The sequence below is a fragment of the Cydia fagiglandana genome, chromosome Z (assembly GCF_963556715.1).
Source record: "Cydia fagiglandana chromosome Z, ilCydFagi1.1, whole genome shotgun sequence".
Classification (NCBI taxonomy): Eukaryota; Metazoa; Arthropoda; class Insecta; order Lepidoptera; family Tortricidae; genus Cydia; species Cydia fagiglandana.
The window spans coordinates 21,136,777-21,162,670 of record NC_085959.1 but is presented as its reverse complement, the minus strand read 5'-3'; the positions used below and the strand labels follow the sequence as shown (position 1 = coordinate 21,162,670).

Here is a 25,894-nt window from a genome sequence, read left to right as displayed (position 1 = left end):
AAAAATAAGTTCAATACTCATCAATGATTTAGTTATGTACAAAACTAAACAATGAGATTGTTTAAGATTCACTAAGTTCAGTCTGAAGTATCAGTAAGGTAGGAGCGGTGTCAGTCGACCTCTAGTTTCCTGAAGTTGCCGGTGAGGCCGCGCATGGCGTCGCCAACGGCGTCCGCGCCGGCGCAGGTGCTGGCGCCGGCGCGCAGCGCGGACACGGCGCCCTCGCGCGCCGCTTCGCTGTAAAGCTCGAGCCGAACCGCCATTTTGTCGTTCATCAATAATGTGTCGCGTTGCTTTGCTAGCTCCTCCTTCCATAATTCTGCAAATGAAATAGCGCTGTTTAGATTGTTTTTAAATGTGTGTTAGTTTATTTATAAATTCACGAATTAAGATTTTGAACAAAGGTTCGTCGCTGTAATAAACTTACCTATCATCTGTTTCATAGGCATCTCTCCACCGTACTCCTGTGGTAGCAGCTTCTTATCGATTTCTACTTCTTCAGGTGATGTGTACAACTTTACTCGTTTTCTTATTTTTTCAGATATTAATCCCATTCCAAAGTCCAATGCGAATTTGATTGTTGATTGTACATTGACTCCATAGATCTCTTTGTGTCGCATCGGGATAGTTCTCTGAAATCGGGTTTCTATTTTAAGTTACCGTTTGACTTGTATGTATACATACATTGATTGAATAAGATGTGTAGAGTCTAACACATTTTCGAGCTTCGAATTTGATAGCTAAAAGAGATGGCGCTGGAGGTAACTCTGGTTCTCAAAAGTCGACGTTTAACATTTTAATGACCACAATCTGATTCGGCTGACCAACTAGGGGGCACGTTTACTTCTTACCCCTTTATTCAAAAACGTTGACTAAAGTTGACAAGTCGACAATAATCGTTTGTCCTTTTCCGACGTATTGGTATGATGGAAAGGGACAAACGATTATTAGATTATTATCGGCTTATCAACTTTAGTAAACGTTTATGAATAAGGGGGTTAGACTTTACCTCTCTTTTTAACCGACTTCCAAATCCCAAAGGAGGAGGTTATCAATTCGGTTGTATGTTTTTTTTAACCGACTTCCAAATCCCAAAGGAGGAGGTTATCAATTCGGTTGTATGTTTTTTTTTTTTTTATTTTTTTTATTTTTTTTTTATTTTTTATGTTTGTTACTCTATATCTCCGTCATTACTGGACCGATTTTGAAAATTATTTTTTTGATTGTATGTATATGCATACAGATTGGTCCCGTTTTTGTCAAAATCCAGTTCTGATGATGGGATCCATGAGGAATCGACGGAACTCCTCAAATCTTAAAGGCATACATATGGTGATTTTTGTGTTTTTATCAACAAATCAAGCATATACATTCAAAAACGTGACATTTGATGAAGTGGAACTGCTGATGATGATCAGAACGGAACTCTTCAACGACGCATAATTCACCTTTGGCGATTTGTCCTCTTCGTTATGTTTGTTAAGCAAGTTAAGTTTTTAAGCCACAATTTTATCAAGCTTGAGTTCTGATGATGGGATCCATGAGAAATCGAGGGAACTCCTCAAATTTTAAAGGCATGCGTATAGAGATTTTTGTATTTTCATCAGAAAATCAAGCATTTTCATTAAAAACTGTCGCATTTGATGAAGTGGAACTGCTGATGATGATCAGAACGGAACTCTTCAACGACGCATAGTTCACGTTTGGCGATTTGTCCTCTTCGTTATGTTTGTTAAGCAAGTTTAGTTTTTAAGCCACATTTCTGTCAAGCTCGAGTTCTGATGATGGGATCCATAAGGAATCGAGGGAACTCCTCAAATCTTAAAGGCATACGTATAGAATTTTTTGTATTTTCATCATAAAATCAAGCATTTACATTAAAAACTGTCGCATTTGATGAAGTGGAACTGCTGATGATGATCAGAACAGAAATCTTCAACGACGCATAGTACATGTTTGGTGATTTCGAATTTCGATTTTGACTTGGACTGGGACCCGGACTCATACCCGGATCCGGTTCGGACCCGGACTCGGACTCTGACTCGGACCCGGACTCGGACCCGGACTCGGACCCGGACTCGGACCCGGACTCGGACCCGGACCCGGACTTGGACCGGGACTCGGACCCGGACTCTGACTCAGAGACCCGGACCTTGACCCGGAAAACCACTATGATACCTAAACTAAATAAACCACTATGATTACCTACCATAAAATGTGGGTATGATGATGCCAAAGCCCTCCCGCTCAAACTCCCGTACACCGCACCGCATGCGCCGTTAAGTGGGTTAGGTTAGGTTTGAACTGCGATCCTCACAGAACCGAACAAAAGTGGGTTAGGTTTGGTTAGAACTGCGAGTCTTACAGAAACGAAATGCTACTAGAAAAGTGGGTTTGATTAGGTTCGAACTGCGATCCTCACAGAACCGAACTGCTATCAGAGAAGTGGGTTAGGTTAGGCTAGATAACTACGACCCTTACGGAAACGAAATGCTACTAGAAAGTAGGTACTGGTTTTACCTCCTTTTCTACATAGTGCACCATCTACCATAATCTTTCACCGGGGCCCATAGAAGTCGGTTTTTTTTTCTTAAAAATTATTTATTTTTATTTTTTTTATTTTTTATGTTTGTTACTCCATATCTCCGTCATTACTGGACCGATTTTGAAAATTCTTTTTTTGATTGAATGTATATGCATACAGATTGGTCCCGTTTTTGTCAAAACCCAGTTCTGATGATGGGATCCATGAGGAATCGAGGGAACTCCTCAAATCTTAAAGGCATACATATAGTGATTTTTGGGTTTTTATCAACAAATCAAGCATATACATCCAAAAAAGTGACATATGATGAAGTGGAACTGCTGATGATGATCAGAACGGAACTCTTCAACGACGCATAGTTCACGTTTGGCGATTTGTCCTCTTCGTTATGTTTGTTAAGCAAGTTAAGTTTTTAAGCCACATTTTTGTCAAGCTCGAGTTCTGATGATGGGATCCATGAGGAATCGAGGGAACTCTTCAAATCTTAAAGGCATGCGTATAGAGATTTTTGTATTTACATCAGAAAATCAAGCATTTTCATTAAAAACTGTCGCATTTGATGAAGTGGAACTGCTGATGATGATCAGAACGGAACTCTTCAACGACGCATAGTTCACGTTTGGCGATTTGTCCTCTTCGTTATGTTTGTTAAGCAAGTTTAGTTTTTAAGCCACATTTCTGTCAAGCTCGAGTTCTGATGATGGGATCCATAAGGAATCGAGGGAACTCCTCAAATCTTAAAGGCATACGTATAGAATTTTTTGTATTTTCATCATAAAATCAAGCATTTACATTAAAAACTCTCGCATTTGATGAAGTGGAACTGCTGATGATGATCAGAACAGAACTCTTCAACGACGCATAGTTCACGTTTGGCGATTTGTCCTCTTCGTTATGTTTGTTAAGCAAGTTTAGTTTTTAAGCCACATTTCTGTTAAGCTCGAGTTCTGATGATGGGATCCATGAGAAATCGAGGAAACTCCTCAAATTTTAAAGGCATGCGTATAGAGATTTTTGTATTTTCATCAGAAAATCAAGCATTTTCATTAAAAACTGTCGCATTTGATGAAGTGGAAATGCTGATGATGATCAGAACGGAACTCTTCAACGACGCATAGTTCACGTTTGGCGATTTGTCCTCTTCGTTATGTTTGTTTAAGCAAGTTTAGTTTTTAAGCCACATTTCTGTCAAGCTCGAGTTCTGATGTTGGGATCCATAAGGAATCGAGGGAACTCCTCAAATCTTAAAGGCATACGTATAGAATTTTTTGTATTTTCATCATAAAATCAAGCATTTACATTAAAAACTGTCGCATTTGATGAAGTGGAACTGCTGATGATGATCAGAACAGAACTCTTCAACGACGCATAGTACATGTTTGGTGATTTCGAATTTCGGTTTTGACTTGGACTGGGACCCGGACTCATACCCGCATCCGGTTCGGACCCGGACTCGGACTCGGACTCGGACTCGGACCCGGACTCGGACCCGGACTCGGATCCGGACTCGGACCCGGACTCGGACCCGGACTCGGACCCGGACTCGGACCCGGACTCGGACCCGGACTCGGACCCGGACTCGGACCGGGACTCGGACCCGGACTCTGACTCAGAGACCCGGACCTTGACCCGGAAAACCACTATGATACCTAAACTAAATAAACCACTATGATTACCTACCATAGTCCCGTACACCGCACCGCATGCGCCGTTAAGTGGGTTAGGTTAGGTTTGAACTGCGATCCTCACAGAACCGAACAAAAGTGGGTTAGGTTTGGTTAGAACTGCGAGTCTTACAGAAACGAAATGCTACTAGAAAAGTGGGTTTGATTAGGTTCGAACTGCGATCCTCACAGAACCGAACTGCTATCAGAGAAGTGGGTTAGGTTAGGCTAGAACTACGACCCTTACGGAAACGAAATGCTACTAGAAAGTACTCGTTTTACCTCCTTTTCTACATAGTGCACCATCTACCATAATCTTTCACCGGGCCCCATAGAAGTCGGTTTTTTTTTCTTAAAAATTATACAATCAATAACTCTTTGCTATATCGAAAAGGATGTATTTATATATATATATAGCTATAGCTTATAGATGCATTGTAGTAGGCGTAGTATTTTATGGTCCCCGAATATATTTAAGGATATGATAGCAGGACATATCGATGTCGTTACCTCTCCATTCTTGACAATTCGGACCGCTTCTTTGGGCGTGAAGAGAGTGAGGTGGGGGAAGCTGACGCCGGCGCCGTCCGCGTAGTGCACCAGCCCGCGCACCTGTACCTCCTCATCCTCCATCAGGGTCTCGTAGCAGATCGCCATCACTCGACACATGTCCTGGTTTGTGTACTTGTAAGGATCGAATACACCTACGAACACATAGCTTGATCAAGATTGGAAGAAGTTTTCGGTACGAACTATTCCATGTTTTAGCCAAATAAGTTGTGCTGCAATTTAATGGGTAGAGTATGTACGGATAGAGAAGAGTCGTGGAATGTATTGGCATCCATACATTCCTCGACTCTTCTCTTCCCGAACAGACGGTAATCGGGTGAAAAGCAGTGACAAATAAGTTAATTAAATACATATTGATCTAAAGACAAATGGACGTAAAGCTATTCTGTGCACCTATTGTGCATTACATTATAAGGTGCAAGCGAATAATTTTGTAGTCGTTTTCTTATGAAAAAGTCTACAAAACATAGGAAGCAATTGACAGGTTTCGAAGGCTCCAAATAATAACACGTTACACCATCCGTTCAGTGTGTTACACCGTTCTATAGAATGTATAGTTTCGATTTGTGTAAATAATCTGCTCGTTATTTTGACTCTCGAACCACGTCAATTTACAATATGCATCTAGACTCTGAAAACGCTAACTTTGCATAAACTTGGCAGTAAGAATACTTATATAGGATTCCTATATCTAAGCTCCATGGCATGAAATCTAACCGTGGACCGACTCTACATGAAGTGTATAATTATATATATATATATATATATTATATAAATCGTTCTTTGTGATATACATATAAAAGTATTGCCAATGAATCATATATGATTATACTTCATATTGGGCTATATATTAGGTATAATATAGGTAATTATATCTTCCATAACTGTATAGTCTGTATCACCCCATGCATTGCAGTTTCGCAGCAGTTTAATTCTTAATGCAATACAAATGTCCAGAGAGCATACAAAATTTTCATCACTCACGGCCAATCGGCACGGCCAATATATCCTTTAGTAAAACTGCTTACGAATTCCAAAAATACCAAAAGCAGATGTTGGTGCCGTAAGGTATGTGATTTGGTTAATTATTAAAAACGTACAAACCAATAAGGGGTAGCATTTTAAGGCCTGTTACCTGTAAGCCCTAATATTTGCTTATCTCTTTACTATAGTTTGTTTTTTTAGCATTATAAAGAACTTCGCAGAAAGAAGTAAGCTTGTGGTTCCAAATCCGACACTTATAGCGGTAAAAATTTGAAGTAAATTATATGTATTGACCATGCTACATTAGATAATTCTATAATTATTAACAATTAAAGAGCCTGATAAAAACTGCACGTTTGCGTCTGTGGAGTTCTTTCTAATGCTAAAAAAAACGAACTAACACCCACATTTGATATAAATACACGCATACAGCTATTAGAGATAACAAGCCTTTTATGAAATCCGACTCAGTTTCATAAAATTTCTGAACTGAACTATACATAATACGAACACTTCATTACTTATGAATAAGTAATAAATAAACTATCTGCCACAGTCGGTACTTAAATATCGATATCCTATAGTGAATACAAAAATAATTATTAATATTATGTGATGAAGATAAACTACGTGAATAACATAACTGGTGATATTAGGATAGTCTTAGGTAATATCTACCAGGCCTGTATATGATAACACGACGACCACTCTTATCTTTGAAAGGGCTCACAAAAATGTACCTGAAACATAAAAACATTTTAAAATTGTTGATTATGGAATTGTTTTAAATAGCAAACGTCTCATGTTAAACACGAGTAAGGCGTCTGTTTACCAGACATCGTACATTTTCCAGCATTTTGGTTGCAGCGGAGTGGTGTTAACGGAATTGGTAATATAGATAATTTCAACTGCTATGGTAAATTAAGGTTAATATTAACGTAATTAACGCTAATTAATCATTAGGGTTGAAATTATTTATACCAATTCCGTTAACACCACTCCGCTGTACCAAACATGCTGGAAGATGTACGATGTCTGCTGTTTACAGACGGCTTTGTAGTACATGTGTCTTCCACTCGCCTGTCGACATAAAATCATAAGCTAGTAAGTAAACTCATACCCCAAGTCTATAAGTTCCATCATGACGGGCAGCTTGTAGTCGAGCTGGTTGAAGGCAATACCCCAAGACTGACGCAGCAGAATGTACCGCTCGATCGCCTCCTGGGCCATAGGCACGCTGAACTTTTTCGTGCGGAGAAAGCGGAGAAGATAGTTTGCATCTGAAATATCGAAACCAAATGACACGTTAACTTGGGAAATTAACAATTTACCTAAGTAGGTACTCCCATTACCTACTTATTTCATCACATCACACTTGCTCGAAAAAGATCTTATGCTGATGTAGTGAAGGCAAAGGCCTATATTGTTCCCGCGACAGTGATGGATTGTAAAAATAGTATAACTTCCTAGGGAATATTTATATTTATAATACCCGCGTAGCCAACGTCAATCGTTCACGTTCCGTAGCGAACGACACGCAAATGTCACTGTCGCACTAATATGGAAGAGTGATAGAGAGACACAAAGTATTTCGTTATCGTTGCGCAAGCAGTTTTCATCTTGGCTAGGCCAGCAGATATTTGTGAGCACCTTGGCCGCTCAGATGGCGACTTAATCTAATATATGTACATGTATTATGACCCTAATCGCTTAAGTGATTATGGTTATTCTCAAATTTTTACTACTATTTTTTTATTAGCGACGAGTCATTGCACTATAATGACTTTTGCTATTTTGTAAATTGATAGAAGGTTGCAACAAGGAGAAAGCGATAGGTACATAAAATTTATTTTACGAATTAAGACCTTCCTCCAGAATCACTTTATTGATAGATGAAAACCGCATGAAAATCTGAACGGATTTTGTTTATGTTATTTCGTTTTTGAGTTTTGTTTTGAGTCGCGAACATACAAACACACAGACAGACGCGGCGAGGGACTTTGTTTTATAAAGGTGTAGTGATAATGATAGGTACATGCATGTTTTTCACCACAGTGAGTTGCCTATGCAAGGACTGCCATTTCTGTCTTAGCGGCTAGTTATTATGTCTAGCTTGGAATTTAACAACTCAATCGTTAATTTATTATATGGTCGCCACGCCCCGCCAATAAATCTGCAGGTACCCGTTGCTATGTGGAACTTACCGAGCCGGATGGCCATGAACTTGGGATTCTGCTCGATCCAGCTCCGCAGCGAGGCGAGCGCCTGCGAGCGGGAGCTCTCGGTTTCCCGCAGCTGCTCCGCCGCGATGGCTTGCGTCTCGGCCGACAGCTGGCACTGGTAGTCGTCGGCGGGTAACAAGTAGCGTTTCGTCAGTCTCCGTGACATCTTGATGTTTTTACTGGAAAAGAAGAAAAAATATATTAACCTACTATTTACTTATTTCATAGAGAGATAGATAGAATAATCTTTATTGGAACATCTTCATAAAAAAATAACTTAATAAAGGAGATTGTTTATAAGTAAATAGATGCAGACAATATCAGGGGGTCTTATATCGCTAAAGAGAGAATATGTATAAAATCAATAAATGTCGTGTGCTATCTTGAATTATTATAGTGGTATTTTGATTCTCAAGGAGTGTTCGACGCAGAGTTACACTAAGTACCTAACTAGGTCAGTGAAGAGTACTTTTATTAATAATACGAGTAGGTAATAAAGTACAGATCGTAAATGCATTAATCAATAAACTAATGCAATAACCTTAGCATTATATAAAATGTCACTGAGGACAATGTGACACTACCTATTGTGAATACCTGAGTTATCAAAAAGTTGCAAGAAAAACATCAGTCATCCGTCGAGTCACCGACGGCAACTGCGTTTCTCAACACGCCCGTCGGCGTAAGATAATATCATGGTACGCAACTGCACGTTAAGAAATCCGCAAACCTTTGCTGTCGCTACGTTATCCAGTCCGTCCAGCCTACCAAAACTACTTGTTTGAGTCTTGAAACTAGAAAGACGACAAGTCAAGAATTATTATAAATGAAATTTAAACTGGTTTATCAAAATGTCGGCACCTAAGCAAGTTTATGAAGTACTGCCCGCTGATCCCTTCGGCGAGCCATATCCGAGTAGCCAAGCTGCTCTCCCACTCGTGTCGTCTCGCCTGACGTTGAGTAACAAGATACTGGGTCGAGTAGCTTTTGCAACGTTATAATTTTTTTTATGTTATGTAAGATTTAACATTGGGACCTCGCGCTATTTTACGAAATACGCTTTACAGTTGATTACGGTGTAACAGCCATTGTTCGAGTACCTATATTCGCGCTTGATTGACATTTGGTTGCTCTATATTAGGAAATAATGGGGGATCTTATGTAACAGTTTCCTGATGTAGAGTCTGTGCGGTAAGAGCTCTTCTCTTTCCGAACAGACTCTATCATGACAAAGAACTTCATAAATAACTCTTACATTACCATTTTTCATATAAAAGGAAGAAGGATAGATATATTTTATTTCTTATTAAGCCAAGTAAATTACCAGGTGGGCTGTCCCCAGGTCCCCACGAGGTAACTTTAAATCTGTGGGTTAAATTTATTTGTATACGTTGATTTTATGCGTGATTATTCCGACATCGAAATAAAATAGTGAACGTTTGTTGTTTAAGAAATTTATTAGAACTATTGCAAACTTACTCCTTTTTTAACCGACTTCCATTTCATAGAAGGAGGAGGTTCTGTATTCGGTTGTGGCTATTTTTTTTTTTTCTATGTACGTTCACCGATTACTCCGACATCCGTAGTCCGATTTGAGTAATTCTTTTTTTGTTTGAAAGGAGCTACCTCCGAGTTGGTCCCATTTTAATTTGGTTCTGTTCTGATGATGGGATCCATGAGGAATTGAGGGAACTCCTCAATTTTTAAAGGCACATGCATGGTGATTTGGGTGTTTTCTTAAGCAACTCGAGCATTTTCTCCCGAAAACCACCACTTTGATGAAGTAGACCTGATGATGATGATTGTTTTGATGATAATGATGATGATTTTTTAAATGTAGTATGTTCAGCGATTACTCCGGCACCTGTGATCCGATTTGAGTAATTCTTTTTTTGTTTGGAAGGTGTTACCTCCACGGTGTTTCCGTATTATTTTTGGTTCTGGTCTGATGATGGAATCCATGAGGAATTGAGGGAACTCCTCAATTTTTAAAGGCACATGCATGGTGATTTGGGTGTTTTCTTAAGCAACTCGAGCATTTTCTCCCGAAAACCACCACTTTGATGAAGTAGACCTGATGATGATGATTGTTTTGATGATAATGATGATGATTTTTTAAATGTAGTATGTTCAGCAATTACTCCGGCACCTGTGATCCGATTTGAGTAATTCTTTTTTTGTTTGGAAGGAGTTACCTCCAAGGTGTTTCCGTATTATTTTTGGTTCTGGTCTGATGATGGAATCCATGAGGAATTGAGGGAACTCCTCAGTTTTTAAAGGCACGTGTAAAGTGATTTCGGTGTTTTCTAAAATAACTCGAGCATTTGCTTCCGAAAACCGCCAATTTGATGTAGTGCAAGTGTAGCCAAGTGTAGCCTTACCACGAGTTTGACATTGACATATTCGCTAAGTTAGCGACGCTAACGTCTTCGTAACTTACTATTTATGCATCTCGCTCGCACTAATATGCCAGTACGAGCGAGATGCAAAGAAAGTAAGTTACCTACACACACGCTAGCGAATAATTCAATGTCAAACTCTTGGTAAGCTGGTAAGGCTACTGATCGGGGGTTAGGGTTAGGAGTTAAGGCGAAGCGAAGTTAAGGGAATGGCGGTTGAAGGGCTGCTGGTTCAGGGTCGAGGGGTTCATGGATCAGGGGTTGATGCGCTGTGAGGTAGAGTGATCGGGGAGTTGAGGGATTGGGTCAGCGGCGGGGCGGAGGATGGATTTAGTGTAGTGACAGGAATTATAATTTCCCAGACGGACTCGAAAAAATTCCTGATTAAGTACATATTTATTAAAGTAGGTACACGAATTTAGTGTTAATCATGATGTTGTTTTTCATTCATGCGTCGCGCACTTAACAATGCGTTAAAAACTAAAAATGGAAAAATAAAAACTTTTTACAAAAAAAAGAAAACCGACTTCAAAAAGGATGAAATAAAATATTATCCTTTTTAAGTCTATGCGTTACCAACTGATATGTTTGAAGTCGGTGCCAAGCCAAGTAGTAACAATACCCGTCAAAAATTTAGCTTTAAACCCCATTAGAACTGTACTAATGAGTATTATAAATGTGTAAGTAATTCTGTCTGCCTCTTTGTCGCCTTTTCATGGCTAAACAACTGAACCGCTTTAGGTGAAATTTGGCAAGGACGTAAATTCCTTGATTTGTTTTATATTTTGAAATGTAGTCCTCTGAATAAGGGACGGGAAATAACTCAGTCTCAATCCCACGCTTGCGTGCCGACAAACATGGTACGGACTGTACCAAGAAGGTTTGATCGTGTGTTCTTAGGTACAGTCGACGTCAAAGATATGTTTACACTTTTGCACCGTACTCCTTTGTAATATGTAATATAAGACGAAAAGTGTAAACATATTTTTAACGACGACTGTACCTACAGAAAGTACGTTCATTGTCGTCGTGTAAGGCAATCCAACGTAAATCATTATAGAATCGCACCAAAATCATGGTATGCTTCAAAAGTTGGCTTGGCACCGACTTCAAACATATCAGTTGGTAACGCATAGACTTAAAAAGGATAATATTTTATTTCATCCTTTTTGAAGTCGGTTTTCTTTTTTTTGTAAAAAGTTTTTTTCTTACTCCTTTTTTCTTTTCTTTTTTTTTTCACGTTGCTGGTGGACTTGTCTATTTCTGTGTAACATTTACTTTAGAAATTACCCTGTAACTAGCTTTAAGTGTTTTAGTGAGTAAGTTCTTCTCTCTCTTTTTTATAAATGAAGTGGCGCTGTATGTATATAGAAGGTTTTTACAATAAATGACTTTCTTTCTTTTCTTTCTTTCTTTTCAAACTAACTTAATTTAGTAATTTTGAAGTTTGTTCAAACTAGGGAATGCAAATCGGTTATTTTCGGTTATTTTTTGTATGGAAATAATCGGCTATTAACCGAAACCGCGGTTATTTCCATACAAAAAATAACCGATTTGCATTCCCTAGTTCAAACTACTCATTACTATTGAATAGACTATTGAGTGATCTACCACCCCTCCGCGTAATATTTGGAAATAGTGTACCTAATTGTTTCCGTACTCGTACCTCTATTATATGTATACGAAAAATCAAAAGATGTACAATTGTAATTGCGCAAATTTCCCGTGTCGATGTTGGTACTAAGAACCTATGTTTAACGAACATGCTTAAATAATATGTGTTCACAGGAAACTTCGGCCATGAATACTTGTACAAATATGTTTAAACAAGAAAGGTCATCCTAACTAATAAAGTAATACAGGCGCTTTGACATTTCAGTAAAGTCCTGGATTTTCGAATACGTACCGAAGTAAATATTTATTTTCGTGACAATAGTATGTTTGTTTTGGATTAAGGCACTGGTCCCACCGCGAGCTAGTAAGCTATGAGCTATCGGCTATAAACACGAACAAAAGATAAGCACTCCCGTGTAAATAAAAGAGACACGGCGATATTTATAGTTACTCGCCCAGCGGTGAGCTATAAATATCGCCGTGTCTCTTTTATTTACACGGGAGTGCTTATCTTTTGTTCGTGTTTATAGCCGATAGCTCATAGCTTACTAGCTCGCGGTGGGACCAGTGCCTAAGGATGACATGATAGACCGGGGCGGACCCGGGCGAAGGCACCCGATATGTCATTTTCTATGACGGCTGACCGGTGATCACGTGGTATACTATCCATGGAAAACGAAGCGCCGAAAGCTCCGGCCCGAGCCGGACCCGGTCTAGCGTAAGACATCCTTTACGGATCTTGATGAAATTTAGGGTTATGCCCCAATTTCACATCGGTGACAGGTGCGACGAATTGTAAAATCACTATTGCTGACGTCACAGGCATCCATGGGCTACGATTACCACTTACTATCGGGCGGGCCGTATTCCTGCTTGCCACCATCATTGTATTATTTAAAAAAACTTTATTATATCGGAAAAAAACAGATATTTTAAGCGTTTTCACAAATCGTTGTTGGTGACGTATGTGGAATTCCACTTTGGGAAATATTTTAAATTATTTTATGGTGTAGCTAATTAGATAGTTTATTGTTTGAGGTGCATAAAAATACTAAATTTATTGAGATATATTAACAATTCCAGTAAATAATCGCAATTAATCTCGTGTCAGGCTAGGTCAAGGTTCCATTACGTCACTGATTTTGCGATTGATAAAAAAAATACAGGAAGGGTTAAAGTGTTTTAATTTTTATTCATCAAAATATAAACAAAAGAATCTTTAAAAAAAATATAAACGTCTTCTAAATAAAACAAAACAACCCCGTTTTTATCAAAAAACTTTCCCTTACGCTACTTTTCAGTACTTTTTACTATATATTATTGTCTACAGCTTGACAAATGACTAATATTTTAATGAAATATTAATAAATCTCTGATACATAATAAAGTTAAATAACTTTTACAAATTAACATCTTAAAATCGTTAGTATATTGTATATAATATCTTAAGAAATACATCACAGCCATAGCAGGACATATTAGGCCAGTCGGCCCAGTGGCGTAAGCTAGAACACAAAATGGCGTTTAGGAACTATAAGGCAATGTTCATACTGCTTTGCATTTTCAAAAAATAAAGTAAACTACCAGAATTATTTTATTTGTGACCACCTCCACAGCTCCGATGTTATGATGGTGACTGTACATCTTGTAATTTTACATTGTACAGTGGGTCTGACGAGGTTATAATACGCACACAATATATAAATTTATTACCTTTAGCAAATTAGCTTCGTTATGAAACGACCCTAAGAATTCCATTACGTCACTTTTTATTTCCATTCACGCTATGGTGGCGTAATGGAGGTAACGTATTAATGACAACGCAACATTAAATGGTAAATTGCAAATTATCTATTAGATCTTCAATTGAATGTGTTATTTATTCGGAATAACGAATAAATAACAAGTTCAACAAATTAAAAAGTTTTAAGTAGAGGATTATCTTACCTTATTAAAATCAGGCGTCGTATTGGAAGTTTTGTTTTTGACTGAATGCCACGCGACCACTCTAAACTCATAATGCGCATCAACTGCCGTAGTTTTCAACAAAATGGCGGCTGCTATTGCCTTGAAATGTTGCCTTAATTCAAAATCAGATCGTATTTGTTTAAAAAAATGTTGCCAAGCCTTTAAAACTGCGGTGGCGTAGTATGGAAATTCCGCTGTACGCTATTCTGCAGGACAGGATAAAATACGTTGTTTTTAATTAAATTTGTACTGTACTACTCGAGTTTAAGGTTTAGAATTGAGGATTAGTTTATTGTTGATCAGAAAAATAGCCGTTACTTTGAAATAGTCTTGGAATAATATTTTTTTTCTTACTCTGATCTTTGCCTGGGTAGAATGGGACACGTCAAAATTGGACTACTTTTTTAAGGTTTTTCGGTTTTATTTAAAATTTTGCAATGCTAAATGCGTTATTTTAGGACCAATAAAAAGCCTAATGAGTTGTTTAATTGAAAAGTATAACATTTTATCATACGTCTGGGTAATATTCAAGAAAATAGCTAAGGAAGTCGTGGGACACGACTTTTTCGTATGAACAACGATTTGTGAAAACGCCCATTTCTCCTGCGAAGTTTCTGACAATTGTCAAAGATTTAGAAGAATTGTAGGTAATTCTTGACAGGTAATGAGTTATATGTCGGAATTTCGTGACAATTGTAGTGTTTCTTGTGACAATTGTCATAAACTTAGCAAGAGAAATATCTGTTTTTTTCCGATATCATAAAGTTTTTTTTAATAATACAATGATGGTGGCAAACAGGAATACGGCCCGCCCGATGGTAAGCGGTAACCGTAGTTCATGGATGCCTGTGACGTCAGCAACAGTGGTTTTACAATTCGTCGCACCTGTCACGTTGGTGAAACAGGGGCATAGTGCTGTCTTACGAGAGAAATCAAACACCTACCTACTGGTATTTATAGAGTTGAATGCGAAAATATCTAGTCGTGAATGTTTGTAGGTATGTATATGATTATTTTCGGCCTTAGATTTTTCTAGTCACAAATTGTCGGGTAGATAATAATATAAATTACGTACGAAATTAATGACGGACGTAATCTGGTTGTTTACGAACTTTATTGTTTATTGTCTTTCAAAAGGGATGTAGTATTTTGAATTTTGTGACTTGTGACACATGTACGTACTTAATGTGTATTAGGCTATGTGTGTGCGTGCAGGCTATTACTAAACCGGTGAGCTCCATCTGTCTTCACTTTCCATCAAGTGTTACTAGAGCCAATCACCGATCAGTTATTATAAAAAAATAATTAAGAATAATTAATTATTATCATGTTATTATCGAGATTAGGTAGGTACATGATTGAAACAATGAAATAAAAAATAACAATATTCGAGTATGACATTGAATTGTCACAGTTTTCAATTGTTCGGTTGATTTAATTATAAAAACCGTTTACAATAGTGACTCATAATAAATAAAAAATATAAGAACATACTTTTGATTATTTTAAAAGCATGAGACTTAATTGAGGGGCTTAATTTAGGGACGATATATGTAAAACATTGATTTTGTATTACCAATTTGGAGTCACCGTACAGTGCGTAAATCGAATTTACCCGTTTAGTCATTAATTAAGAAGCTTTTAATTTACTTTTAATAATGACCCCATAATTCGTTTTATAATTATACCAATTAGCAATGCACTGAAAACATTACGAGACATAACATGCCATGACATCGTAATATAGGGAAGTTAACGAAATTTTGACATCTACAAAATTCGAAAAAGACATGAATGATCCGAGATAAACCCATGTGCTCCCTTGTTAATAATTTAAATGCCATTAGATGAATAGATGTCTATCTACAGTGTGTAATTTCAATAGTGGTTAGCATAGGACCTAAGAAGTAGGTAAGTATATCTCAATAATTAATCTCAATTAATTTTGCTTAGAATTACAATGAAAATATTGACCGAAATGTAAAGTAACACAAAATTTAGGAGATACCAGCTTTCCAAAGTAACTGTGTGTGTGTGTTGGCAGTTGCTATACAATTCTCGTGTAATTCTCATGTAAAGTTATGTCTCGTGTTTGCAGTAGGTACATTGCTGCTCGGTAAATTTTCCCCTCTCACCTGTAGGATCCACCCTCTCGATCCCCCAGTGGATTTAATAGCACGCTAAAGTTCGCTGTGATCCACCATTGGTCTAGGTGGATCCTGTGATACTTGCATCTTTTAATATGCTCCACCAGTGGATCGAAAAATTTAAACATTTCCTTCACAACTTAACTAGACACGGGCTCCTATTTCTGGGCGGTTTGCCCTTCGGACATCTGAAGCTACCTAACGAACCTAACCTGTGCGGGGCTCCGTCTAGTTAAAAGAAACACTTACAGAGGTTAATTGTGTTAGTTCAACTGGTGGAGCATATTAAGAGATGCAAGTATTACAGGATAGACCTATACCAATGTGGGATCACAGGGAACTTCAGTATGCTGTTAAATCCACTGGTGGATGAGATAGTGGATCCTAAAGGACAGAGGGAAATTTCCTTAAATTAAAGTATGTATGTCAAAATATTTTAAATAATGTTACCTACTACTTGTATCCAGCGAGAAATGGGGACGATCGTCCACTTTCGTCTTAACTGAGAGATATCCTGTTTCCACCGTATCGCCAGTATTTATATTTAATTACATTTACACACATTTACAGTCAGTGCACGCTTGTCTTACCAAATTAGTCTTAATCCACAAACGCTTTATCCTCATTCTATTTTCAACGACTGACAGTCCACTGCCTAATAGTCTGCGATCTTTACCAGTTTGTGGATCTTGTTGGAGCCCTTCTTATGCTGCTTTCTCCGCTAGGTGGTCGCCAATCAAGAACCTGTCTGTCCCAGTTCCCAGTGGTCATTGGGTCTACAAGTAACGTAGCCCGTGTACTTCTACTGAACAGTCAGTACTCTCTCTCTCTACATTACCTTTTTTTAAATTTGAGCTGTTCTACGAGTACTATCAGTGGGCAAAGTGGAGTTGCATACCTACCGAAAACGGAACTCTTGGATACCTACTTATTTAAAGAAATTAAATAAGAAACGAACAGATACAAACAACCTAATTCCACCTTCAACAGTTGCCAGGGTCCAGGGTCCAAAGGGTTGGGGGAACATAGTAGACATCGATGATATGTGTTTTTTTAAATAGATAGATATATAAATACATAGCCTTAAGATACATATACATAGTTATCATAAGATACAGGTCAATGATCGCACTGATGCCTGCGAATGAGCTTTGAGGTGAGCAATAGTTAAATATTTGTTTTACAAGGGGCAAAGTTGTAGTTATCCCCTTGCGCTAATATTGATACCCGAGCAAGACAAAGATTCCAAAATGGGATCTTTAGCGTTGCGAGGGTTTCAAGGTACGTGGGTTAAACAATAATATATGTTTCTTCTTTCCACCGAGAAAAACACAAGAATTTTCGTCACACCAACGCGAACTAAATACTAATATTTTAAAACATTTCGAATCAAATCCAAAAAAAAAGTCATTAAATATTTATCAGCTCATCATCTCAAATTTTTCCTTATTATTTTACCACTATTTTGGATTAAATAAAATGCAACTTCATTATCAGTTTTTGAAGTATTTAGAGCCATTCAGCTGGTGTGGTGAAAACTATATTTAAGAGAGATATTTCATTTTATTTATATGAAACTTTCTTGATTATTAAGGAAACAGATATGTAATTTGTAAAAAAAAACTGACTTCAAAATGGATAAAATGAAATATTTATATATCTAGCTGATATGTTTGAAGTCGGTTCCAAGTTTCAGAGCCATAACGTAAAAGCGTCAACATACTGTAGAACCCTAGTGCGGTTCGAAAACAACGAGAAAAAGCTGTTTATTATCCTACTAAGAGGCATTATTGACTGGTATTGCAAATATATATTTAGTTCAAATAATTGGCACCGACTTTACCCATGTCAGTTACTTTATAATAGGGGATAAGACGTTGGCTTTTTTAATACCCTTTACTGGCATAAGGGTGTCAGAAATATCGCAAAATTGAAACCTACCTTCGGTATGTAGGTACATATTTCAAAATAATTGTGGTAAATATATTCCTTCTGTTTTATAAATGGTTAAAGATGTTACATTTAATCATTTTAACAGTTAGCAATAAGCTTTGTACTTTCTTCCGATTCAGAAGTGACTAAAAAGTGTGACGGCGCGATAATTTAAATTTAAATTAATAAAATTATTCTATGTAGGTGTGCTTCTAATAACAAAAAATATTAATAGGACGATCACGTTTGTTTACTATTTATGTATTTTAAGATTGGAAGCTTAAAACTTACTTTTGTTCAAGTTTGGAAGCTTATTACACTATCGCAACGCACTTATTCGCACAGCGTGTATTTTAAATAAATGTTTACATGGAACTTCACCATCTAATACAATATGCACTTTATGCACAGTCGTACTCACATATGGGGTATTCCTTCAAGAGTGAGAGCTCGACAGGAGCGCGCTATCACCACTGCGCTCTGGCAGACACTGACTTGGAATCGCAGTACCACTGTGTTTTGCTAAAGTTGCGTTATGGATTTGTGATTGTGATGATATTGTAGTGAATGTTGCAGGGGTACGAAACATTTATTACATTTTTATCAAGTCAGTGTATATCTTATACCTTACACGAGCAATTTTAAAGCAAATACATACATAATAGGTACACTTAAAAACTGAACTAAAATAAATTAAAATAAAACCGCTTATAAATTAAATGCATTTTATATATACAGCAATTATTGTAAGTATATATGTTTATATATTTCGGGGATCTAGGAAACGGCTCTACCAATTTCGATGAAATTTGCTATATGGGGGGTCTTAGGGGGCGATTAATCGTTGTAGGTGTTATCTCTGAGAAAACGTGCATTTTTGAATATTTATTATGTTTTCCGAGCAAAGCTTGGTCTCCCTGATATTTATCTATTTAATACCGTAAAATGGGGTGAGTTGGGTAAAATTTGACTTTCAAACCTCGATAAAATTTTATTTTTACATGTGAAAACTGAATGGTGTATATAATAAGTGGTTCGGACGTTTGTATTTTATTTTGGGTAGTTCCATTCCATAACTTTGACGATAAAGAGGAAAACCCACCTCACCCCGTAGTGCCTCGTATTTGGGGTGAGAGGGTATTTCATACAAAGGTGATTTTGGAAGATTGTTGGATCGATTTTTTTTATTATGCGTATTACTATAGCCCCATTTTAAATTGGAATACATTATTTTTGTAGCAGTAGCCTTAAAATCCCTTCTCACCCCCTCCCAAACCTTCTCTCCCCATTCATAACCCAAATATCCCCGGGAAACCTACTCACCCCGTTTTACGGTACTGTATTTGCATTGCATTTAATATTTAAATTGATAAATACTCATAGGTCCCTAAACTTTATGTTAATATCCCAAATGACCCAGTTTGACTGCCCTATTTAATATCAAATCTCTCTTAACCAACAGTGATTTTAGTACAAAATCAGCTAGGTTGGGTTGGGAATTGGGCAATTTTTAATATCATCCCAGATACCTAAAAGAACACAGAGTACCTGTTTATCTTAAAATTATATTTGTGATACGTACCGTGTACATATTCTCATATGATGCCTAAGTGCTTGGACACGATATACCTATAGTTTGCAAAAAACTTTATTTATATATTTAGTCAAAAGTGCCCCGTTTGATTTAGTTACGTTTCACACCCGTCTTTGGGTAGCCGATTTTCAGATGTGTACCAAATTTTAACTGCTGACCGATAGTTTCGGAGCAAATTGTGGCTTTGACAGACAGACACAAACTCTATAGGCACTGGTCCCACCGCGAGCTAGTAAGCTATGAGCTGTCGGCTATAAACACGAACAAAAGATAAGCACTCCCGTGTAAATAAAAGAGACACGGCGATATTTATAGTTACTCGCCCAGCGGTGAGCTATAAATATCGCCGTGTCTCTTTTATTTACACAGGATAGCTCATAGCTTATTAGCTCGCGGTGGGACCAGTGCCATAAGGATTCAGTTTTTTCCCTTATGTAGTACAAAACCCTAAAAAAGTGAAATCAATTTAGGATAAACTTAACGAAAGTATTTTTTTTTTTGAAATTTCGGTGTAATGTGTCCTAGGGATCTAAATTTCTAAAACGGTTGGCATGTATGACGTAGTATAGTCGGGAATAGATTGATTTTAGGTTTTGTTGTATGAATTGCCTTTATCACATCTAAATCGAACTCGCCAAGTAACAAGTTTCTAGTGCATCACTAATTGCAGTTATCACGGAGTTTCAGCTCCAGTAATGTTTTATGAGCATATTTCGAATAAGAAAATTGATGGTTGTTAGCCTCTGGTAAATCTATTACATGCGTTAGATAATAGTCGAGACATTGCGTAGACGATTAAAAGGTCGACCATGACTTAGTGGACGAAAATTGGTGGGAAATTGTAACAGACCTAAGTGTACGTTTCGTTCAATTGCAGCCCTTTGCGAAACATTAGACGAATTATATTGCGATAGATTGAGCGCTTGTTATTGTATTTGTGTATTTTGCCCCCTAACTATTCATAGCAACAACAGCCATCAGTCACCATATCACTCAAACACTGACTGACTGGTCGTAAATGTGAAAAATCATCCCAACTCATTCGAGAACATCGTGGAAATACTTACTCGTATTTTTATTATTTTCTTATTTTTTTACACTAAACGTCTCTTGCACCACCCAACTATCCCGGGGTTAATCGGTTAAACCTGGAGTTATACGATAATTTGACACTGGGTTAACAGTTTAACCGCTAAACCCCGGGTTAGCGGGATGATCAAGTGGCGCTTAGTATTGGTAAGAGTTAAATTAAACCAGGGACCGTTACCGGTATTCTGACTACAGGTTATTATTGAGGTATAACCGGTGTAATTTGAATTTGGGTATTTATATCACTTAAGCTCCGAATAGAGGTATTCGAATACCGGTATTCAATAGTGTTATCCGTTTAGCCAATTGACAACAAATACCACTATTTGATAGTTTACTCCTAAAGCTATTACCGGTAATAAGTAAGTGCCAATACCGGTTGTAGTAGTACCACGATTCGTTCCTTCGCTACTCGTCAAGGACGTTGTCCGGCCCGCTTGTAAAGTTGTAAATACTTAAGATTCGGATCTTAGAATGCCCGTTTTCATGTTGCTGGTGAAATTAGCTGTTAGGTGATGATTTTGACGAATAAATATTTAATAGCGTTCATTTGATTCTTTTAATTGTTTTTTTATTGTTGATTTAATTGTATTTTATTATGTATGTAGTTTATAATCTCAAAGATATGAGCGCCGATTAGACGTGCGCGCCGCCGCCATAAGGAGTCCGCGCGCCGCCGCCGCCGCCGGTAGTTTAAAATTCACGCCGAATATTTTTTTATAAGACCGAATATTTTATCTATTTTTTTTTATGCAGCGTTAAAATATGTAATAGGTTATAGTCCGATAAGAAATAGTTGAAAATTATTGCGGGCGCCACTTCCTACGTAACTCTCACATTTTTGACGTAAAATACTTACTTAAAAAACCGGGCAAGTGCGAGTCGGACTCGCGCACGAAGGGTTCCGTACCATAATGCAAAAAAAAAACAAAAAAAAGCAAAAAGAAAACGGTCACCCATCCAAGTACTGACCCCTCCCGACGTTGCTTAACTTTGGTCAAAAATCACGTTTGTTGTATGGGAGCCCCATTTAAATCTTTATTTTATTCTGTTTTTAGTATTTGTTGTTAAAGCGGCAACAGAAATACATCATCTGTGAAAATTTCAACTGTCTAGCTATCACGGTTCGTGAGATACAGCCTGGTGACAGACGGACGGACGGACGGACGGACGGACAGCGAAGTCTTAGTAATAGGGTCCCGTTTTACCCTTTGGGTACGGAACCCTAAAAATGGCAATAATTACGTACTTACGGAATTTTTCTGGTTATATAATTGAATTTCTACTATTTTATGTCGCACCAACACCATACTAAGTCATTAAAATAATTTTAATAATATAGTAACTTCTAAAAATTATGTAAATAAGGACTACTCATGCACCTGCGTGCACTAATTAATGAACTGCATCCAATAATGAACCCTATTTTGACCTAAAAGAGACCGTAATCGTTATAACAAATGGTGACAATACGTTTAGCGCGAGCCGTGCGGCGCAAGTACTTACCGAACGATAGTAGGTACGTATTGCGTCGAAATAGGGTTTATTACAGGCTGGCAGGCAGTTGTGTGTTGTTGATATCTATTACCTAAGTACTATTGTTGTTTTTAGTTTAGTTGAGCGCATCGCCAACAAACTGTTTTACAGTTTGGCGAAACTTTAATTATAGGTAACACAGTACTTTGTGTTCTGTTAAATAAAAAATAAATAAATAAATATTTGTCTTATTACAACGTAATGAACCAAATAGATAAAAAAATATTATTACGGATTTTTTTTCCTGTGCGTTCATCAAGACATCAAGAGACAGACCCGATTTCATTTAAGAAATTTCTTACGAAAATATTGATAAAATTACATGCATTATTGTATACCATTGTTCAGATGTTGCTGCATCCTACGATACCCCGCTAAGTTTGATTTAATGTTAATAAAATGACGCCAATGACTGGTAAAATTTTACCACCTACGAGCTATAAACTTTTTGGAAAAATATAAAAATAATAGGTTTTACTTTAGTTCATAACATAAGTTGACATTATCAGTAAGTGTATTTGTAATTAAAAGCAATTATTCTATATTAATTAAAAAAAAAAACATGATATTGACAAAAAAAAACCTTATGCATATAAAGTACTGTATATTCGGCAACGTCCAAAATACTAGACGTCTTTTCATTATGCAGCGTATCTTTTTATTTACACCGAACCTGGCAACATCCAACATATTTGTCATACCTATGTTTTTTTCGAAACTATTATAAATAGATTTTTTTCATGATTTTTCTACAATAAACAACCACATACCTAATAAGATAATAACACCAAAAAAATGATACTAACACAGTTTTTTAAGATTTTTTTCCCTTGTCGATTTAAAGGTTAAGCATGACTTTTCATTATACGTCTTAATATTGAAAAGTTGAAAAATTCCACGCCGCCGCCGTGGATTTTTTGGTGGCGCGCCGTTGCCCAATTATTTTCGACAGGCGCGCACGTCTAGCGCCGCCCGATAGGCATTTAGCCGGCGACGGTTCGCCGGTCAAAATTGGTTGGCGGTGGCGGCGAATCGGCGGCGTAGCCTTGAAAACTTGGTTTATGCGAAGAGAATTCAAACCTTTTAATTTCAAGGATTATTTATTGAATTATGGTAGGAAAAAAGTTTTTCATGCCATGAACTGTAGATAAGCAGCACAATGAACATCTTTATATTGTGAGGTTACTGTTAATTGAATCTATCACTAATTCACTACACCTTATAAAACAAAGTCCCCCGCCGCGTCTGTCTGTAACTATATGAATGTATGTTCACGATGAACTCAAAACTGATTTTCATGCGGATTTCAGCTATCAATAGAAAGATTTTTGAGGAAGCTTTAGTTTAGGTGTACAATTTGTTAAGGTTTTGTGTTATCCGTGCGAAGTCAGTGCGGGTAGCTATAGTCAAATATAATAGTTATTATATGTACGATTGTACGTATCGCCAGGAGAGGTGAATGATTACACACACTGCTCGCACAGAGTACCTACTAATCGCAAAAATAGTATGAATGAATCAATGAGTGAATGCGACTTAAACGTACGATATTAAAAGCCTATAAAAAAACCTTCAAGAATCTTTTTTACAGTTGATATCAACTTGAAATACGGAAGCCTAAAAAGAATATTAATTTCAAAATCTCACTGTCATTACATGATTTTGTTGTTGTGTGCGTGACTTCAACTATCGTGCTCATACCTTTACATTCAATTGTTGAGGATATGTTCTGGAATAGACGTATTAGGTTAGACTCCATATCATCTATTTCTTATTCATTGACATTACCTGGCCACCGAATCGCTAACTACTGCCACATGTTTAGCTTAAGCATAGACAAGAGAAAGCATGCAGTTTAATATATATTAGCCAAGAAAGTTATATATCCGAACTTAATATAAGGTGCTAACAAATTAGCTACCAATATTTTTACAGCTGATAATACTCGACTCCTGGAGTATATTTAAGTATGAAACATTTAGGTTTTATGATGTTCTTTGAGAAAATTGGAAAACAAATTTGCTACGTAAAAACACCCTGTTAATGAGATAATTAAATGAGACCTCTTTTTAACTGGCCACTTCACGTTGATAAATGAAATGACACGTTGATGATAATGACATTTAACACAAACAATTGTTTGCAAAACAGAAAGTGTTAAACATCTTGTCAGTTAAATCATAGACAAATATAGTAAGCATAGAGTGCTCACTCCATACATCAGTTTTGGTACCAAAAAGACTATCATTTTCGTAGTTGATATTTAGCAGTAGCGGAATTATCAGTACCGCTACTTGAAACTAGATGTCTCAAATGTCGCGACTCACGAAAATTGTATTGAACAACTATTTACAACTAATATTAAAGCAGAAGGAGTTGAAAATAACTTCCAGTTAATCCTTGTTTAATATTCGCTGAAAGTTGTTGACCATTAGACTTTTCGGTCGGTGCAACATCTATTGTCAAGTAGCAGTACAGGCCGCGTAGCCAAGAAGTCAATCGCTTACGCTCCGTAGCGATCGAAACGCAACTGTCACTGTCGCGCTAATATGGAAGAGTGATAGAGAGACATAATGCTTTTCGTTGTCGAAGCGATAGCGATTGTAACCTTGGCTAGGCCGGCTGATAATTCCGTTACTCGATACTAGATGTTTACTACGAAAAGAATAGTATTTTTGGTACCAAAACTGATATATGGAGTGAGCATGAGCACTCTATGTATTTTTTCTTTATGTGGTTAAATGCACGTAATGATTATTTTTAATTATTTTTTTAAATATAATTTTAATTTATTTTTTGTTCGGTAAATAAAACAAAAGTATGATATGAAAAGTTTTCTTGATTTCTATTTAAAGTTAATTGTTTTTATATAAAGTACCATCTCTTAAAATATCGGTACCTACAGCTTGGCAAAAAAGAGTAGAAATTAAAAAGTGGCAACATTGTAGTGTCGTCCCTTTCAAACCAATTTATATAAGAAAACGGGACGACACTACAGTGTTGCCACTTTTTAATTTCTACTCTTTTTTGCCAAGCTGTAATTTGTTAGCACCTTATATAAAAGCAATAAATTCCCGATCAAACTAATCCGCATAGCATTTGCAACGACAACGTGTGTAAATATCATCGTTAATGTCGAATTTCTATGAAAATATGACGTTTATATTATAATAACACTCCCTCACTTTGTTCTGTTCAAATCGGTGCAAAGTTAGCTTAGACAGACTCTAGTATCTAACAAGGTCACGCCGATGCCCGGCGATAGCGCAGTGTCGGCAGCGGCGACGCGAAAATTTTGGCGGCGGCGGCGGCGCGAAAATTTTGATGGCGGCGGCGGCGCGCCGGCGCGGCGCTCATATTTCATATGGAAATGTTTTCGGGGGTTAATTATTTTCATTAATTCATTCATTAACCTCGTGCTTTGAAACGGTCGCAATTTCGAACCACTTGCTACGCTCGTGGTTAAATTATGAAATATTTCGCTTGTACTGCGATCAATATTAGCATGAGGACTTAACAAGAACTTTAACCTCTTGTCGCAAAGTTTTTGGTTACCCTTTGATCAAGTGCAATGAATACCGGTATTAAATACGATAACCATTACCGGTATACTGAATACCTGTTATTATT

General features: G+C 37.2%; 1 protein-coding gene across 1 annotated transcript; it reads right to left on the bottom strand.

The window, feature by feature from the left end:
- Positions 1–13: 13 nt before the first annotated feature.
- Positions 14–18,547, bottom strand: LOC134678604 (retinaldehyde-binding protein 1-like). The gene is made up of 7 exons (XM_063537233.1): positions 18,467–18,547; positions 7,968–8,164; positions 6,884–7,043; positions 6,442–6,503; positions 4,720–4,913; positions 428–632; positions 14–319 (listed from the first exon to the last, which is right to left on the bottom strand). Exons 2-7 carry the CDS (start codon positions 8,149–8,151, stop codon positions 111–113), a joined length of 1,014 nt encoding a protein of 337 aa, XP_063393303.1. The 5' UTR covers positions 8,152–8,164; positions 18,467–18,547; the 3' UTR covers positions 14–110.
- Positions 18,548–25,894: the final 7,347 nt, after the last annotated feature.

Coding starts and splice junctions, on each gene's coding strand:
- LOC134678604 (XM_063537233.1), bottom strand. CDS start 8,151: ATGTCACGGAGACTGACGAAACGCTACTTGTTACCCGCCGACGACTAC. Junction 4,914..6,441: donor TGTTATCATATACAGGCCTG/GTAGATATTACC, acceptor ATGTGTTCGTAG/GTGTATTCGATCCTTACAAG. Junction 320..427: donor GCCTATGAAACAGATGATAG/GTAAGTTTATTA, acceptor TTTCATTTGCAG/AATTATGGAAGGAGGAGCTA.